The following is an 18650-nucleotide window of genomic DNA, read 5'->3' as shown; positions in this document are numbered from 1 at the left end:
TCACCCAAACTGTATATAAGTGTATATGTGTACGTGGTCACTAATGGTAAAGAAATAATGGAAATAAAAATCCGTGGAAGGAAAAAGAGAATTTAGTCAGTAAAACCTTTCCTAGAAAGATGTTAGAAGTCATTATTATTCCAACAAAAGAATCATATATATATCCCTAAGAGCTCTCCAATGACAGAAGACAGTATTTTATGAAGTTATAAAAAAAAATCAATATTACCTGTCAAGTACTATCTCTTGCATGTGTAACCCAAACTACTAAGGTTATGTGCAAGCTTTTAATAGAACTTGCCTTGATGGTTTATTCCAAAATCTTCCTTTTCCCCCCAGCTCAATACAATGTCGCTACTTAATTTCACGACTGCGCAAAGCTGTTTTAGACACTACTTGGGGAATACGTATTAAGAGTTCAAGTAAATGCAAATGATGTTTTTGCTACCTTTCCTCAACAGATTTCGATGAGAATATAGACTATACTATTACACTGTATTATGTGTAATACAGTTTCCACAGTTATATGTAACTTGGTGTCTTTTGTACTACATAAGGGAAATGGTCCTAGCGTTATTATTCAGGCTTAAAACTAGGGTTTGCCCTGTAACTCTCTATCAGGGCCTGACAACCAGGTAATGCTGAAAATCACAAGACAGTATGAAACGTTCTGTTTGCTCGCTTCCATAAGGTTTACTATAGACCTTTCCCCCCTGTTCTCCAACCTGAGGGCAAACAGGACGGAATTCTAGACATACACTTACTTATAAAAAGGTGAGCACAGTTAGGTATCTCCCCAACCCGTCCGCAAGCCCGCTGGAGTCTTGAGAACCCCATGTTAGGTCTCCTTAAATAACCTTCTCCTTTTAGCAGCCCTTATTTCTACCGCCAAAGAAAACGATGCATTGGAAGGGGAGCGCTGGGTGGCATGGCTTGCCTTGAGAGAGCCATGGCTTTCCTACTCCTGGGGGCAGGAACCACGAGCAAGCAGTGAGCGTCATCCCACGGAGTACTTTACTGTTGTGGGCAGAACTGTGTCCTGTGGCCTCCCAGACAGGAGTTTTCCAGTATCCTCGGGGAAAACTCTCTGCCTGGGACAACTTGGACAGGCTTTGCCACCCTGGATCTGGTACAGTCAGAGAAGGGGTGTCCGGGCTTTGCAAACCCTGGGATCAAGCCCCATGGCTTCCCGCTAATACTGGGTCATTGTCCAGCAAAGGTGGTCAGAGGTGCTGAATGTTGTCATGTTGCCACAGGCTAAGCTGCTGCAAACCTCTCACCGTGAGAAACGTTTTCTAAGAGAGATGATAGTGTTAATAAGGAACACGGGCTAGGCCGTCAGACTGCCTGCATCTCAACCCTTCCTTCCCCACGGGTGAGCTGTATGACTGTGGCCAAGTGAGCCCCACCTCTCTGAGAGCACTGAAAATGTACTTAGCACATAATAAACATTAAAAATCATAGCACTTAGGATCATGGAGTATTTTATTGTTTTCCAGAGTATAAGGCACTTATTTTGTAATGTGTTTTTTTCTTTTAAAGAAAAAGCAATCATAAGTGAGTACATTGGTAATTATCTATTATCAGAATGGTACACACTCATCTACAAAATCATTTCCTAACTTCTTCTGAACCAACTACCATTAGGGAATATTGGTGGTTACTTAAAAAAAACGGTTAGAATTTCATAGGATTCCCTATTCTTAGCATATCTTTGCTGTATCCTGAATCATTTTTTTTACATATTAGGTTTCTGGGGAAGGAGACTCAGACGTTTCATTTCCATTGCATTTAATTTAATCCATATCCTCCCCCAAATAAAATGAAACAAAAAGTTACACCTTTTACTGAACTGCTGTTCCTGACCTCCTCAATCCACACCTGTTGTAAAGAAAAATGGAACACAAATCAAGACTGCAGCAAAGTCCTAAAATAAGGGCATTCTAATTTTGAAAAATTCTAATTTTCTTGTGCCACACAGCGAAGAGCTATGGTGCATCACGGATCTGTAGTATAATTAACTTCTCATCTTTTTTCCTTATGAATTTACATATCTAATTATCTTCCTATTTAATGTCTCACGGTTTTGCCACATTGACTAAGACTCTGTAACACAAAAGTCTTGTGGTTTAATGGACTTTGCAGCCCATCTGTATGCGTATGCCAGCACACTATTGCACGGCGTTGTGAAATATTCCCGGCAGGACAGACAGCCCAGGCTCCCCGTCCGCCAGGGGGACAGACAAGATCGCGCCATGGTCAGTCGCGGTGGCAAAGCAGCAGCAAAGGAGATCACGTAAAAATGACACTGATTTCAAACCGCCCGTGCTCCTTCGTCAAGGAATACGGTGCATTTCCTCAAAGCCAGGGCTGATTTAGATGATGTGGCCAAAAGCTCCATTCCTGCCCCACCAGAGTCTCTGCTTTGCTCCCTTGGAGAACTCCATAGCAACTCCCACTTGTTCTGTCCAAGTGGACACAGCGAAGAGTCTCATAAGCGGAGGGCCACTCCCATTCCACGAGGATGCCAATCTGCAGGGTCGCCACGCTGTCAGACGTGAATGTGAATGAAGCCAGGGTGTGGGGCTTCAGTTCTAGTCTCTGTGATGAGGTTTCTACAGATGGCCCGTTCATGTGCCAAGCAGGGTTTTCTTGTCACCCAGAAGGCAAGTTCAACTTTGACTTGTACCGACCGCGTTGTCAACAATGCCAGGAGTCTCAAAATTTAGTAGCAGATGTGGTCTACCCAGCTCCTTGTAAAAGCAAGCCTGTGTAGCTCTAATGGGTTACAGTCATGTGCTTTGTTAGGAAGGAAAGGAGATGACCCGTGTTTTGCCTAGCACTTTGGGAGTCGTGACCACAATTTAGTATGATCGGATGCGGTCTGATCACAGAATTTTCAAAGACCACACTTGGCTATCAAGGTGGGATGGAGGTCGACAGGTAGACATTTATCACATGCTAATTCACAAGCACTAATTCACAAGCAGAGCTGAGGGACACAGCACTCGGAGAATTTATTCAAGCATCCAAGCAGAGAGACGCTAGAATCATTTATTCTTTTATTTTCCAGTTCCCCCAACTCCTCTCTTTTTTAAAGGGAGGGAAGTTCTACTTTGAATACAATTTAGGATAGGAGGAGAGGACCCAGCTCTCTGATTTATGCAAAAGGACAAAAATCCACACATCGGCTTGGAGAACTTTTACGTTTCAACAAGGGACGGTGTGTACCTGCTGCTTCTGGTAAAGTAAAAAACCAGGGGAAGTGAAACACGAGATCGCCAGCCACCATCACTTTTCCTTCATCAGGCCCATGAGGTCATCTTCTATCCCCTTCTCACTCAGCTCATCCAAGCTGTAGTAGCGGTGAACGATTTTCTCGGCAGTGACCACGACGACTCGGAGCCCGTGGGTGTCCTGGCCCAGCTGGCATCCGATGGCAGATGACACCACCATGTCCAGGTTCTGGTAGGTGCCCCCGGCATTCCTGTGGTAGTGGCCTGAGAACACAGCTGTGACACCTGCGGGGGGAGGGAACAGGACATTAGGGGGCCAAGGATTTCCATGTAGGGAACTTGGGGGACTCCCCTGTTTTCTTCTAGGCACAACACGGTATGTTATTAAATTAAGTGCGTAATATTGACTCAGTGCCTAAGAAATGAGAAGGCAGCCTCGTGACATCCACAATCCTTTCAGGGAATAATTCATCGATGTAACATATTAACACGTTTGTTATAACCAGCGCAAGAAAGTGCCAGGGAACAAAGGGAGAGGAGGAAGATAAAGTGAATGACTTCGGGAGAGATACAGGAAGCGGAAGGAAATATTCTGAGGCCTGTTATCGACAGCCACAGGAGACAAGTTAAATGTCTACAAAAAATCATGTTTATGGAGTTCTAATCAAGAGAGTAGAGCATGCTCAGCATTTAATGTACCTTCTCCTCCCCACACTCAAGAGCCATGGTGGGTAAGATAGAAAAAAAGAAAGACCAAAGGACAGAAGTTGCCTCAGCACCGAAATAAAGAGCTCTGCGGATGAGAAACAAGACAGAAACGCAGAGTAATGAGCGGGGTTGCAGTATTGCTGGGAATGAAGCTCCTGTAGGGTAACAGAGACTGAAAGCAGTTTCTGTGAAATGAGCAAATAAAGCCCGGCCCCTGTTTGGAGGAGGGGTGGCCTGGGGACCTCTGTCTATGGAAGGAGGATGCAGAAAACCGTCGCTGTCTGGGGCCCGGGCAGTGGTGTGCAGGTGTCTTTAACAAGTACTCCAGAAAATAAGAGAACCGATCTGTAATGCTCACTCATTTCTGTGGGTGAACGCTCTCGTCATGGCTGCTATCAAATCACCCGCGTGATGTCACTGACCCAGACGTGGGAAAACATGCGGTGAGCACATCACTCTATGGCACCTCTTGCCACACAGATACAAAAGCCGTGAGCAACCTGGCAGCATTGTAATAGCAACAGGTAGCAAGGTAATTAGAAAAGAGTCAGTTTTGAGTATTTACTACCTTTGCTTTTCAATAGAATTTATTCACTGGTGAGTTTGGAGAATTTAATTTTTGGTAATTGTTGTTTGACAATGAGCTCACAGAATTCCTTAAAATTTAATCACTGGTTTTCGTGAGCTGGATAGGAGGAGCTGTCTCGAGCACACTACTGGGCTGGGGCTTGTAGCGATCTACGGGTCTAGGAAGGAAGGACAGACATAGGCTCAAGTCTAGGAAATGAGACATGTTTTCTCAGTGTTACCGTGGGCAAGGGCCTTCCAGCTCTACTGTAAGACCTCGTTCCAAATGGGGCTGGAGTGGAGAAGCCCAAACCACCAGGCAGGAGGAAGCTATTCAAGAGACAAAGTGAAAGAAAAGCCAAAGAAAAAAAAATTACGTCTTACTCAAATTGAATCTGGAAGAAAATCCCACCACCTGTGAAGAAATCTCATGCTAAGTAAGACAGTCTACAGACTCCTCAATCAGGAATATGAATTCACTCCAGATGAAATGAATGACATAAAACTGCCTGACAAATACTTAAAATGAGTTATGTTTAAGGCATCAAAAGGTCCTCGATAAAGGACTAATATCTATGAAAAACAACATGTTAGGAAAGAAAACAGGCATGAAAGAAATGAGAATAATTGGTAACGAAAGCTCAGAGATAAAAGACAAGCCATTAAAATATAAAACAAAGACAACTCTCAATAAATGGGATAAATTCTGGACGGGACACTGTTTAGAGAGGAAATCAGTGAATTAAAAGGCAGAATGCAGGCAGTGAACCAAAGACAACACAGAGACCCAGACACAAGCAATAAGAACACGCAGTTCAAAGAACCCACAGAATGGATTAAGAGGTATCAATGAACTCTTAAGAGGAGCTGGAACAGGAGAAAGGAAGAAAAGGAATGACAGACAGCAGACACCCCTAGCAATAACAGAATCAAAGAGTGATACCTTCCAATGCTGAGGGCAAGCAACTATGAACCTCAAATTTTATATCCAGCTAAACCATCATTCAGATTGAAGGGCAAAATAAATACATGCTGAGACATATAAAGAGTTTACCACTTCCAAACCTTCACTGAAAGAATTATTAGGAGACCTGTTTCAGCAAGGAAGGGATGAAATTAAAAAATAGTGATGAGCAAACACTAATAAATGTATTTTGGTAAATTTAATTAACTACTGATTTCCCTTGAAAAAACTATTTTTTAATGTGAAAGTGAAACTAAAACTCAAGAATGTCAGGATGGGAAGTTCAATGGATAATTAAAGTGCATGAAAGTTATTGTCATGTTTGGAAGGAATGCGAAAATAGTAAGTAACTTTGTATTTGCTAGGAAAAATGAGTAATTAACATGCTTCTTAAAAATGGGCACAAGTCGGGGCGCCTGGGTGGCGCAGTCCATTAAGCGTCCGACTTCAGCCAGGTCACGATCTTGCGGTCTGTGAGTTCGAGCCCCGCATCAGGCTCTGGGCTGATGGCTCAGAGCCTGGAGCCTGTTTCCGATTCTGTGTCTCCCTCTCTCTCTGCCCCTCCCCCGTTCATGCTCTGTCTCTCTCTGTCCCAAAAATAAATAAACGTTGAAAAAAAATTAAAAAAAAAAATGGGCACAAACAACCAAACTAAAAGTAGACAAAGTGTACCTATCAAAACTTTAAGGTTTTGTGCTTCAAAGAACATTGTCAACAACATGAAAAGATAACCCATGGAATGAGAGAAAATATTTGCAAATCATATATCTGATAAAGATCTAATATCCAGAAAATAAGAAGAGAAGAATATGAAAACTATGAAAAGATGTTCAATGTCACTGATCATTAGAGAAATGCAAATCAAAACCATAATGAGGCGCGCCTGGGTGGCTCAGTTGGTTAAGGGTCTGACTTTAGCTCAGGTCATGATCTCACAGTTTGTGAGATTGAGTCCTGCATCGAGCTCTGCGTGGACAGTGCAGAGCCTGCTTGGGGTTCTCTGCAGCCCCTCTCTCTGCCCCTCCTCCACTCACATGTGTTCCTTCTGTCTCAAAAATAAATAAACTAAAAAAAAAAAAAACCATAATGAGATACCCCTTCACATCTACTAGGATGGCTACAAACAAACATGGAAAATAACAAGTGTTCACAGGGATTTGGAGACATTCGATCCCTCATATAGTGCTAGTGGAAATGTAAAATGGTACAGCCATTCTAGAAAACACTTTGGCAGCTCCTTATAATGTTAAACATAGAGCTATCATGTGGACCAGCAATTCCACTCCTAGGTAGGTACTCAAGAGAAATGAAAACACACAGCCACGTACAAACTTGTGTGTGAATGTTCACAACATTACTCACAGTAGCCTAAAAAGGAGCCTACATGTCCATTAATCGATGAGTGGATAAACAAAATGTGGCACATCCATACAATGGAAGATTATTCAGCTGTAAAAAGCAATGAAGTGAAAGAAGATTCTTGTATGTCAGGGGCTGGGGGAAGAGGGAAAGAGGAAGGGAGAGTGACCACTAACAGGCACAGCATTTCTTTGTGGAATGGTAAAAACTGTCTAAAAACTGTCTGGAATCAGACAGTGGTGATGGCTGCACTATTAAAACCAATGAATTTAGGAGTGCCTGGGTGTCTCAGTCGGTTAAGTGTCTGACTCCGACTCAGGTCATGATCTCACAGTTCATGAGTTGCAAGCCCCGTGTCAGGCTCTGTACTGAAGCCCAGAGCCTGGAGCCTGCTTCAGATTCTGTGTCTCCCTTTCTCTCTGCACCCTCCCCATGCCCCTTCCCCCTGCCCTCGTTCATGCTCTCTCTCTCACTTGCAAAAATAAACGAATATTAAAAAACCCACTGAATTTGTACTTTAAAAGGGGAAATTTTATGGTATGTGAATTATATAATACCTCAATAAAAAATGCAAAAAATAAAATGTGTGGGATGAGGAGGAAGCTAGAATGAACCATGGCGTAGTGGATTGCAGGTGGAGACATCAACAGGAATTCATGTTTACTTTAATATCAGATGCTAAAAACAGACGAGGACACCCAGAAACGTTTATAGAGGTGTACAGACACAGGTTAGTAAACAGGATACGTCCTTCCCAGCCTAGAAACAAGGGTGCACACTAGCAATGAGCACACCTAGTGTCCAGATCTTGGTTTCTAACACCATTCTCCAGTAAAAGGAGATGCAGATCCTTGGAGAAGTGACTGCCGTAGGGCTGGGGCAGGAAATACACAAAATGAGCCTGGAGCAGCTTGTCGGGCCAGAAAGTAAGGAAGTGCTGAAGTTCTCAAAAGCTCACAATAATGGGGCGGGGGAGGGGGTGTCAGAAGGGACAGAGGGGTCAACTGAAAGAGCTCCCCATAGTCAAAGCTTAACAAATTGAGCAACAGCTAGTGCTGAATTATAACCCAAAGTATAAGAAATAGAAATCCATGAGTCTGTGTTAATATAAATAAACATGCAAATGTGGGAAAAAGGGATGAATCTCCCATAGAGAAAAACAAATAATTTACTTAGATATTCTGCCCTCAAGCAGGGGGAACATAACTCCCCACCCATAGGTGTGGACTGTGCATAGGGACTTCGGTCCAAGAGTAACTTTACGGTGGAGACACTGACCGAACATCAGCAGGGATGACAGAGTCAGGTTGACTGCATGCACCCCACAATGTACCTTGATGATGGTGATGAGAACGGCACTTTACATCCGTGTGATCTTCCTCCCCCAAACTCAGGGCTCCAGCATGAGAAAACCATCAGACCCATCCCAAGAGAGGGACATTCTATAAGATACCTGACCAGTACTTCTCAAAACTGTCAAGGTCGTCAAAAACAGTCACAGCCAAGAGGAGACTAAGGAGGTGTGATACCTAAGCGAGGTGTGCTATGCTAGATGGGATCCTGGAGCAGAAAATGGGCATTAGATAAAAAGGAAGAGAACCTGATTATGGACTTCATTAATAAAAGTGTTATCGATATCAGCTCATTAATTGTAGCAAATGTGCTACTGGTATAAGATATAAATAACAGGGGAATCGAGGTACAGGGCATGTGGGAAGTCTCTGTATTATCTTTGTAATTTTTATGCAGATTTGAAGGTGTTCTAAAATTTTAAAGTTATTTAAGGGGAGCCTGGGTGGCTCAGTTGGTTGAAAGTCTGACTCTTGATTTCAGCTCGGGTCATGATCCCAGGGTTGTGGGATCGAGCCATGCATGGAGCCTGCTTAAGATCTCTCTCTCTCTCTCTCTCTCTCTCTCTCTCTCTCTCTGTCTGTCTCTCTCTCTCTCTCTGCCCCTCTCCCCCACTTGCATGCTCTCCATAAAATTTAAATAAATTTAAATTCATTAAAAAAAATACGGATAATTTCCAAAAGAAAAAAAATGGAATATGTGGCTTTCAATCAGCAAAGAGGTGGGGGAAAAAAATCACAATAACTACAACAAACGAAAAAAAACCAAACACGAAATTTTAAAATGTTACAGACACCAAATGCTGGCTCTGGTGCAGAGACACTGGATCACTCCCACAGCGCTGGTGGGAATGTAAAGTGACACAGCAACTCTGGGAAACACTCTGGCAGTTTCTTACAAAACTAAATGTGCATTTACTGTTACGACCCAGCAACAGAACTCTTTGGGATATTTATCCCAGAGAAGTGAGAACTTAGGTTCAAATATCTGTACACAGATGTGTTCTACAGCTTTATTTGTAATAGCCGGAAACGGGGAACAACCTAAATGTCCTTCAGTGGGTATACGGTTAAACTGTGGCACAACCACACCACGGAATACCACTCGGCAATAAAAAAAAAAAAAAAAAAAAAGGAATGATTGATACACACAACAGCTACAACAGATAGCGAGGCAATTATGCTGACTTTGAAAAGCCAAAACCAAAAGCTTCCATCCTGTATGATTCCATCGACACAGCATTCTTGAAATGATGGAGGTGTAGACACGGCTGCTAGGAGTGAGGCACAGGGGTTGTAGGGGTTGGGAGTGGGTATGGCTATAAGAGGGATCCTCGTGGTGATGGAACCGTTCGCACTTAACAAGGATTCCGAAAGGGCTGAAGGAAACACGTTCAAAAATGTTGACGGCAGCTCCTTCTGGTTAAGAGGATTCTGGGAGAGTCTGCACAGAGCCCTGTGACAAGAGCCGCCATGTGCTCACAGTAGGAACGGAGACCCACCTGTGGGCAGGTGCGGACGTCTGCCCGCTGAGGTCCACGCCTCGGGATGGGAAGGAAGGGGACCCAGGTTCTTCTGTTTAGAACAGCCGAGGGTGGCGAGGATCAGTGAGTTCCATTTACTGTTATCAGGATGCAAACAGATACAACCCATCTCAGAGAGGAGCTATCTTCTCACGTTCCCTGATGTGTTCCCCTTGACCCAACACCAGCAATTCCATTGAAATGCCCGGAAAAGAGTCCACAGATGCAGATGTGTTGCGTCTGAAGGCATAAATACATAGTGCAGTGTTTGTGATGCTCATTTACAGGAGATGCGATGGATGACGGGTGTATTTTACACAAGAGGTAGATTTACATGTGCTGGCATTGACAGTCACAAATATATTAAGTAGGAACAGCAAGATGTTAAAAAAAAAGCATCGTGTGATCCTGGTTTTGTCGAAGAGAGAGCATGCGTAGGAGGGATTATGTGCACGGGTCTGTATCCCCCAACCCAATGGGGCTATGTTCCCACTGCTCCCACAGGTGATTTCATGGAGATGGGGGGGGGTGCTGGGATTAGTGAGGGGGCATCACCTTCTACTCTTTATTTCTGTGGTACAACTTTACCAGTGATCATGAACACACACATCCAGGAGACCTGAACAGCGTGGTGGTGGCGTGCCAGGTGCCCTGGGGGGAAGGGTGACAGTAGGGAAGGGTGGAGGGGCCACCACGCCAGGGCCTGAGCTTGTGGGTCAGAAGCTGCGGGTGAGGCCCTGGGTTGGGCGCCCAAAGGGTCCTTGCTGCAAACGGAAGATTGGACAGTCCTGGCCACACAGACTGGAGGACCGTGGACAAGGACCGTAGACGTGAACCTCTTCTTCGCCTTCCTGGCCTTTCAAAACTGCGGGGCCTGGGCCATCGGACCCACCTCAGGGAGTTCCTAATGGCCAGACAGAAACCACTCAGTGTCATTCTTATTTGGTTGTGTACTAGATTGTGTGCATGAAATTTGGCTCTTTCTGCCTAATTCCTAGCTGCAAACCGTAATATTCTGGAAGGCATGTTTGGCAATTTTGAGAGTGGCTCGCATTAGCCGTAATTAGCTGTAAAGACTCACCGATGATCAAGTTTCACGCCATATTTATCGGCACCCACAGAGACAAGAGCATTAATGGGGACCGTTTGAGTGACCGGAGGGAATTTCAGAGCGGATCTCTGAGGACAGCTGGGCTGGGGGGGCGGGGGGGCGCTGCAGTGAGTGTGCTATCCATCGTCCTGCTGCAAGCCCCTTAAGGCTCACCATTTATTGCTAATGTCCCAGGTCACAGCCAATGTGACTGAATGATGATTCTGGCATTAGCAAGGATGCCTAAGAGAGCTAGCGATAACGATGGGGGAGTCTGTCGGTGAGCAGGGCCATCGTGTTCGGGATGTTCTCCCCTCTGGCAAGAGATCGTCTCCACCCCCACCACTGCCATTAGAAACTTCACATCTTGGAGGCCTGAATAAGAAGCAGTGAGAAATGGCCACGGATTAAGGGCACAAAGGGACGGTCAGGCAGAAGGCTAAAGTCTGCATCAAAAAGGAGGAGGGTAGGCCTAACTGTCCTTCCTGCTGGGCTCTGGTGCGGAGTTTAAGGCTCTGGGACATTCCTGGCTGGCCCAAAAGCGCGTGAGAGACCTCTTCTTGGGCTGGAACCAGAACCAGAAGCAGCCTGGTGGCTGACAGATGGAGCTTCTATTTCCCACCTCCTGGCAAGTCCAGAAGTTTTGAACCCAGATCATGTTCTCCCAGTCCTGCCTCAAGTCAGGGCAGTATTGAGGCAGGATGAGAGTGGCTTAGAAGCAAGGACAGCCACAGGACGCTAGGGCCCTTCCATCCATCATCTCGCTGAATCGTCCCAACGGAGGCTCGAATCACCGTTTTTCAGAGGAAAAACCCGAGGCCAGGACAAGGAACAAAGAGGCAAAGTTACACAGCTGGGAAACGGATGTCGGAGCCTAAGTTCTGAACTGACCTTGTGGACTCTGTTTCTTTTTCTTTTTGTTTATTTATTTTGAGTGAGAGAGAGAGTGAGCATGGGAGGGGCAGAGACAGAGGAAGAGAGAGAGAATCCCAAGCAGGCTCCACGCTGTCAGCGGGGCTCAAACTCACAAACCCGTGAGATCACGACCTGAGCTGAGATCGAGTCGGAAGCCTGGTTCTGTTCTTTGGGGACCTCGGGCAGGGTATTACTGACCCTTGAGAGCCTCCGTTCCCTGGCTTGTGAGACGAATAATGAAGATGACTCATGGGTGGCAGGGAGGTTTAAAGGAGAGCATGGAAACGGGTACCACAGTAGATACTCCTGAACCCTCGGGGCTCCGTCTCGGGCAGGGTTGGCGGCTGGCAGAGGACAGACACACCACGTGCTGGCTCTGCCACGTGGTCTCCTGTCCAAGTTACAATCCCTCTCATGCCGACAGGCCATGAGGACCCATCTCTGCTTTTCTATTAGCCTTTGATGGGGAAACATTGATTCACAACTCAACGGAGGTAGGGGATGCATTAATAAGTCACAGTTTCCTTGACGGGGGATTGATTCTAGTGGTGTTTTCAGGAGTTGGGCAGAGTTTCCAACCCGGCTATTCATTAGTCATCTGTGGCCGACATGCTTCTACAGTTCCTTAATTGACTGTTACGTATGGATTGTGTTTGAATTATGAACTGCTGTAAGGGGATGACAAGCATCATCTTAAATTACCACCAGAGGAATTCCCAAGCAAAAGGCAGCCCCTGTGCATCAGGGGAGGACCACTTCTGTGGCATTCGCTTCATGCTTATTTCTCCATGGTATCAAGTCACAGAGATGCTATAAAAGCTATTTTTAAGCTGTCTTGATTCAAATTCATTTCAAATCAATTGGGAAGGGAATGCAATCTCCATGTAATTTAATATTCGAATACTGGAAGTGTGCCTCAAATCAGTCAGGAAATCAGGAGGCTCCCCAGTACAATTCTAGTATTAAGAACCAGCTTCCTGAAGGCCTTAGTGTTACTTAAGCCTGGAAAGAGTGAACAGATTTAAATTGGACAGCTTTTGCTTTTATCCTGAGTAGATATACATTTATGAAAATGTTATGCATCCTTCACATCGCTGGCTGGAATAGTGAAAATTGTGTTGTAAATCATTAGTCACAATTCCCATTTTTCCTGCCTCAGTGGTAAGGAAAAAAATGTGCTGGAAGGAAGGAGGGAAAGAAAGAAAAGAAAAGAAAGGAAAAGACAAAGAAAAGGAAGGAAGGAAGGAAGAGAAAGAAAGAAAGAAAGAAAGAAAGAAAGAAAGAAAGAAAGAAAGAAAGAAAGAAAGAAAGAAAGAAAGAAAGAAAAAAGAAAGAGAAAGAAGAGAAAAGAAAAGAAAAGAAAAGAAAAGAAAAGAAAAGAAAGAAAGGAAGAAAGAAAGAAAGAATGAGTAGGAACATACAGAAAACAGGTGCAAATAATCCCTGCTACAGGGAAAGGCTTTCCTCAGCAGGTAGTTGAGAGGCAGGCCTTGAGATGGTGATCCCTGCCAGCAACCGGCGGCCTGGGGTGGCCCGCGTGGCAAAGGGGCAGAAATATGTTTCTTCAGCAGGGCTGGGAGGTGCAGCCACGCATCTGAAATCAGGGTACGGTCCACTACTGGGTCAGGGTTTTGAGTTGCCAATTTGGGAATTCTAGGTTCCTCTGGAATCACTTTCCTTACATTTCACTGGCACGCATCTCCCCAAATGCCTGAGAGCCCATGGCCCAGGCAGGCAAGGGAATGTGCAGGAGGGGAAAGACCAGCTCCACAATCTCTGGGTGAAGCTGGAGGCTGTTTCTTCCGCCAGCTCGGGGCAATAAACACTTGTGGAGCTCCCCCTTGGTGGGAGGGTAGTGGGGCACCCAGGATGACCATTCCTAGCAACTGAACACTCAAGGCCTACAGCTGGATAGTAATATAAACAGCTATCCATAATAAAAGGCAGCAAGTGATAAGTGCACGGTTTGTAGTGTTTTATTTACTGAACGCCCACCCTGAGCCGAGAACTATGCTTATTATGTATCGTTTCAGTTAAGCTTCACAAGGACCCCCATGAAGACATTTGCCCCCTTTTGCAGGTGAGAAGAATGACACACAGAGAGGTTAAGGGACTTGCCTGGGGTCACAGAGCAAGGATTTGTGTGACCCCACACAAGGGTCAGGCTGACTCAGAAGATGTTCTGTCCATCACCTTCGAGGTACAAAGTGCCAAGGATCATGACACGGCAGACCCAGTGAGAGGGCTTCCTGGAGGAGGTGGCTTTGACCTAAACACACCCTCCACTTCTGCCGGTTCTTTGTTCACATCTGTCCTGGGACTTGAGGTAGGATAATCATTATGGTGGTAATGACAGTGATAATAAGTGGTGTTTATGGAGCGCTCCTATCAGACACACTTCTGAAGAGCACTTTATGTGTTCTCAGAAGGCGTAATCCCCACAATTTCCCTACAGAGATGGCATGGCTATTATCCCAGTTTGGCAGATGAGAGGACAGATGTAGACACATTTCACAGTTTGCCTAACTCAGCATGTCCCTGGCAGGGCTGGGGTCAGAACCCAGGAGTCTGGTCCAAGTGGATGGAAACTAAAAGCCTGTGAGAGACGGGGCACACGAGGGAAGGACAGGAGTTGGGGTGCTGGGAAAGCAGGGGCAGGATTCCCTCGCTATGCCTTTGAACGCTCTCCAGTTGTGTGATATAGAAGAAATGCTTTTTATTTCAAGCTTCTTTATTTTGAAAGAGAGAGAAAAGGTGGGGGAGGGGCAGATAGAGGGAGAGAGAGAATCCCAAGCAGGCTCCACGCTGTCAGCACAGAGCCCGACTCGGGGCTTGATCTCATTAACTGTGAGATCATGACCTGAGCCGAAATCAAGAGTTGGATGCTTAACTGACTGAGCCACGCAGGCGCCCCCATGGGGGAAATTCTCACGCACGTCCTCCAGGGGAGTGCATGGTGGCACCAGGACTCCAGGTCAGATTCCAGCTCAGCTGGAGGCCAGGGGGCTGCACTGAGGGCTGGCCGAAATGGAGACAGGGGAGGTGCAGGCTCACATCTGCATCCATCTCCTCCACGTGGGGAGCATCAAAGCACCCTGTCACTCCCAGTTTGGGCCTTGTGTGAATTCAAACCTTCCCATCCCCAAACTCCCATTAACTGAAGCGGGATCTTAAAGACATTTCCATGGAACGTCCTCTGGGGATCGCTTGTACTTAAGTGACCTGGGGTCTGCCAACATTTTCTGTAAAGGGTCACAGAGTATTTTAGGGCCATGTGGTCTCTGTGTAACCACTACTCAGCTCTGCCCTTACTTCATTGCAGGGAAGCGGCCGCCATTCATAGTTATGTAAACGCATGGGCATGGCTGTGATCCAATAAAGCTTTATTAACAAAAACGAGAGGAGGGTCAATTGGAGAAAAAAGCTTACCATCTTGAAAAACAAATACAAGGATTCTAGGGAAGATGGTGGCATAGGAGGACGCTGGGCTCACCGCGCGTCCTGCTGGTCACTTAGATTCCACCTACACCTGCCTAAATAACCCAGAAAACCGCCAGAGGATTAGCAGAACGGAGTCGCCGGAGCCAAGCACAGACGAGAGGCCCACGGAAGAGGGTAGGAAGGGCGTCGAGGCAGTGTGCACTCCACGGACTGGCGGGAGGGAGCCGGGGCGGAGGGGCGGCCCGCCGGCCAAGCAGAGCCCCGAGTCTGGCTTGCAAAAGCGGAGGGGCCTGATGGACTGTGTTCCGACAGCAAGTGCGACTTAGCGTCTGGGAGGTCATAAGTTAACAGCTCTGCTCAGAAAGCGGGAAGGCTGGAGGACAACGGGAGGGAGAGCTGCTGAGCCCCGGGACGACAGAGCTCAGTTTGGCGGGGAACAAAGGCGCTCGCCAGCGACATCTCCCTCGCCCACCCCCCAGCCAAAATCCCAAAGGGAACCAGTTCCTGCCAGGAAACTTGCTTGCACCGGGCAAACATCCAACGCTGTGCTTCTGCGGAGCCACCCCTCCGGTGGGTCTGGCTCCCTCCGGGTGCCGCAAGGCCCCTCCCGAAGCAGATCTCTGAAGAAAAAGCAAGCTGAGCCTGCCCCTCCTGCCCCTGTGCCCCTTGCCTACCCACCCCAGCTAATACGCCAGATCCCCAGCACCACAAGCCTGGCAGGGTGCAAGTAGCCCAGATGGGCCACGCCACCCCACAGTGAATCCCGCCCCTAGGAGAGGGGAAGAGAAGGCACACACCAGTCTGGCTGTGGCCCCAGCGGTGGGCTGGGGGCAGACATCAGGTCTGACTGAAGCCCCGCCCACCAACTCCAGTTATACACCACAGCACAGGGGAAGTGCCCTGCAGGTCCGCACCACTCCAGGGACTATCCAAAATGACCAAACGGAAGAATTCCCCTCAAAAGAATCTCCAGGAAATAACAACAGCTAATGAGCTGATCAAAAAGGATTTAAATAATATAACAGAAAGTGAATTTAGAATAACAGTCATAAAATTAATCGCTGGGCTTGAAAACAGTATAGAGGACAGCAGAGAATCTATTGCTACAGAGATCAAGGGACTAAGGAATAGTCAGGAGGAGCTGAAAAACGGTATAAACGAGATGCAAAATAAAATGGAAATGACCACGGCTCGGATTGAAGAGGCAGAGGAGAGAATAGGTGAACTAGAAGATAAAATTACGGAAAAAGAGGAAGCTGAGAAAAAGAGAGATAAAAAAATCCAGGAATATGCGGGGAAAATTAGAGAACTAAGTGATGCACTAAAAAGAAATAATATACGCATAATTGGTATTCCAGAGGAGGAAGAGAGAGGGAAAGGTGCTGAAGGTATACTTGAAGAAATAATAGCTGAGAACTTCCCTGAACTGGGGAAGGAAAAAGGCATTGAAATCCAAGAGGCACAGAGAACTCCCTTCAGACGTAACTTGAATCGATCTTCTGCACGACATATCATAGTGAAACTAGCAAAATACAAGGATAAAGAGAAAATTCTGAAAGCAGCGAGGGATAAACGACCCCTAACATATAAAGGGACACCTATAAGACTTGTGACTGATCTCTCTTCTGAAACTTGGCAGGCCAGAAAGGATTGGCAGGAGATCTTCAATGTGATGAACAGAAAAAAATATGCAACCGAGAATCCTTTATCCAGCAAGTCTGTCATTTAGAATAGAAGGAGAGATAAAGGTCTTCCCAAACAAACAAAAACTGAAGGAATTTGTCACCACTACACCAGCCCTACAAGAGATACTAAGGGGGATCCTGTGAGACAAAGTACCAGAGACATCGCTACAAGCATAAAACATACAGATATCACAATGACTCTAAACCCATATCTTTCTATAATAACACTGAATGCAAATGGACTAAATGCGCCAACCAAAAGACATAGGGTATCAGAATGGATAAAAAAACAAGACCCATCTATTTGCTGTCTACAAGAGACTCATTTTAGACCTGAGGACACCTTCAGATTGAGAGTGAGGGGATGGAGAACTATTTATCATGCTACTGGAAGCCAAAAGAAAGCTGGAGTAGCCATACTTATATCAGACAAACTAGACTTTATTTTTTTTTCTTTTTTTTTCTTCAAAAAATTTTTTTCAACGTTTATTTATTTTTGGGACAGAGAGAGACAGAGCATGAACAGGGGAGGGGCAGAGAGAGAGGGAGACACAGAATCGGAAACAAGCTCCAGGCTCTGAGCCATCAGCCCAGAGCCTGACGCGGGGCTCGAACTCACGGACCGCGAGATCGTGACCTGGCTGAAGTCGGACGCTTAACCAACTGCGCCACCCAGGCGCCCCAGACAAACTAGACTTTAAATTAAAGGCTGTAACAAGAGATGAAGGGCATTATATAATAATTACAGGGTCTATACATCAGGAAGAGCTAACAATTATAAATGTCTATGCACCGAATATGGGAGCCCCCAAATATATAAAACAATTACTCATAAACATAAGCAACCTTATTGAGAAGAATGTGGTAATTGCAGGGGACTTTAACACTCCACTTACAGAAATGGAGAGATCATCTAGACACACGGTCAATAAAGAAACAAGGGCCCTGAATGATACATTGGATCAGATGGACTTGACAGATATATTTAGAACTCTGCATCCCAAAGCAACAGAATATACTTTCTTTGCGGGTGCACATGGAACATTCTCCAAGATAGATCACATACTGGGTCACAAAACAGTCCTTCATAAGTATACAAGAATTGAAATTATACCATGCGTACTTTCAGACCACAATGCTATTAAGCTTGAAATCAACCACAGGAAAAAGTCTGGAAAACCTCCCAAAGCATGGAGGTTAAAGAACACCCTACTAAAGAATGAGTGGGTCAACCAGGCAATTAGAGAAGAAATTAAAAAATATATGGAAACAAACGAAAATGAAAATACAACAATCCAAACGCTTTGGGATGCAGCGAAGGCAGTCCTGAGAGGAAAATACATTGCAATCCAGGCCTATCTCAAGAAACAAGAAAAATCCCAAATACAAAATCTAACAGCACACCTAAAGGAACTAGAAGCAGAACAGCAAAGACAGCCTAAACCCAGCACAAGAAGAGAAATAATAAAGATCAGAGCAGAAATAAACAATATAGAATCTAAAAAAATCTGTAGAGCAGATCAACGAAACCAAGAGTTGGTTTTTTGAAAAAATAAACAAAATTGACAAACCTCTAGCCAGGCTTCTCAAAAAGAAAAGGGAGATGACCCAATTAGATAAAATCATGAATGAAAATGGAATTATTACAACCAATCCCTCAGAGGTACAAACAATTATCAGGGAATACTATGAAAAATTATATGCCAACAAACTGGACAACCTGGAAGAAATGGACAAATTCCTGAACACCCACACTCTTCCAAAACTCAATCAGGAGGAAATAGAAAGCTTGAACAGACCCATAACCAGCAAA

At 45.5% G+C, this 18650-nt stretch overlaps 1 protein-coding gene across 3 annotated transcripts in view; it reads right to left on the bottom strand.

Annotated features, from left to right (window-relative positions):
* Positions 1-1467: 1467 nt before the first annotated feature.
* Positions 1468-18650, bottom strand: part of CPPED1 (calcineurin like phosphoesterase domain containing 1) — a 111166-nt gene continuing 93983 nt past the window's right edge. For all 3 annotated transcript variants that reach the window (XM_043560508.1, XM_043560510.1, XM_043560509.1), the window contains one exon: positions 1468-3521. In XM_043560508.1, coding sequence (XP_043416443.1) covers positions 3292-3521 — 230 coding nt within the window. In that variant the 3' untranslated portion in view covers positions 1468-3291. The remainder of the gene's footprint in view (positions 3522-18650) is intronic.

Source organism: Prionailurus bengalensis, chromosome E3, assembly GCF_016509475.1.
Source record: "Prionailurus bengalensis isolate Pbe53 chromosome E3, Fcat_Pben_1.1_paternal_pri, whole genome shotgun sequence".
NCBI lineage: Eukaryota > Metazoa > Chordata > Mammalia > Carnivora > Felidae > Prionailurus > Prionailurus bengalensis.
Note: the sequence above shows the minus strand (reverse complement) of the source record. Positions and strands in the feature narration are given on the sequence as shown.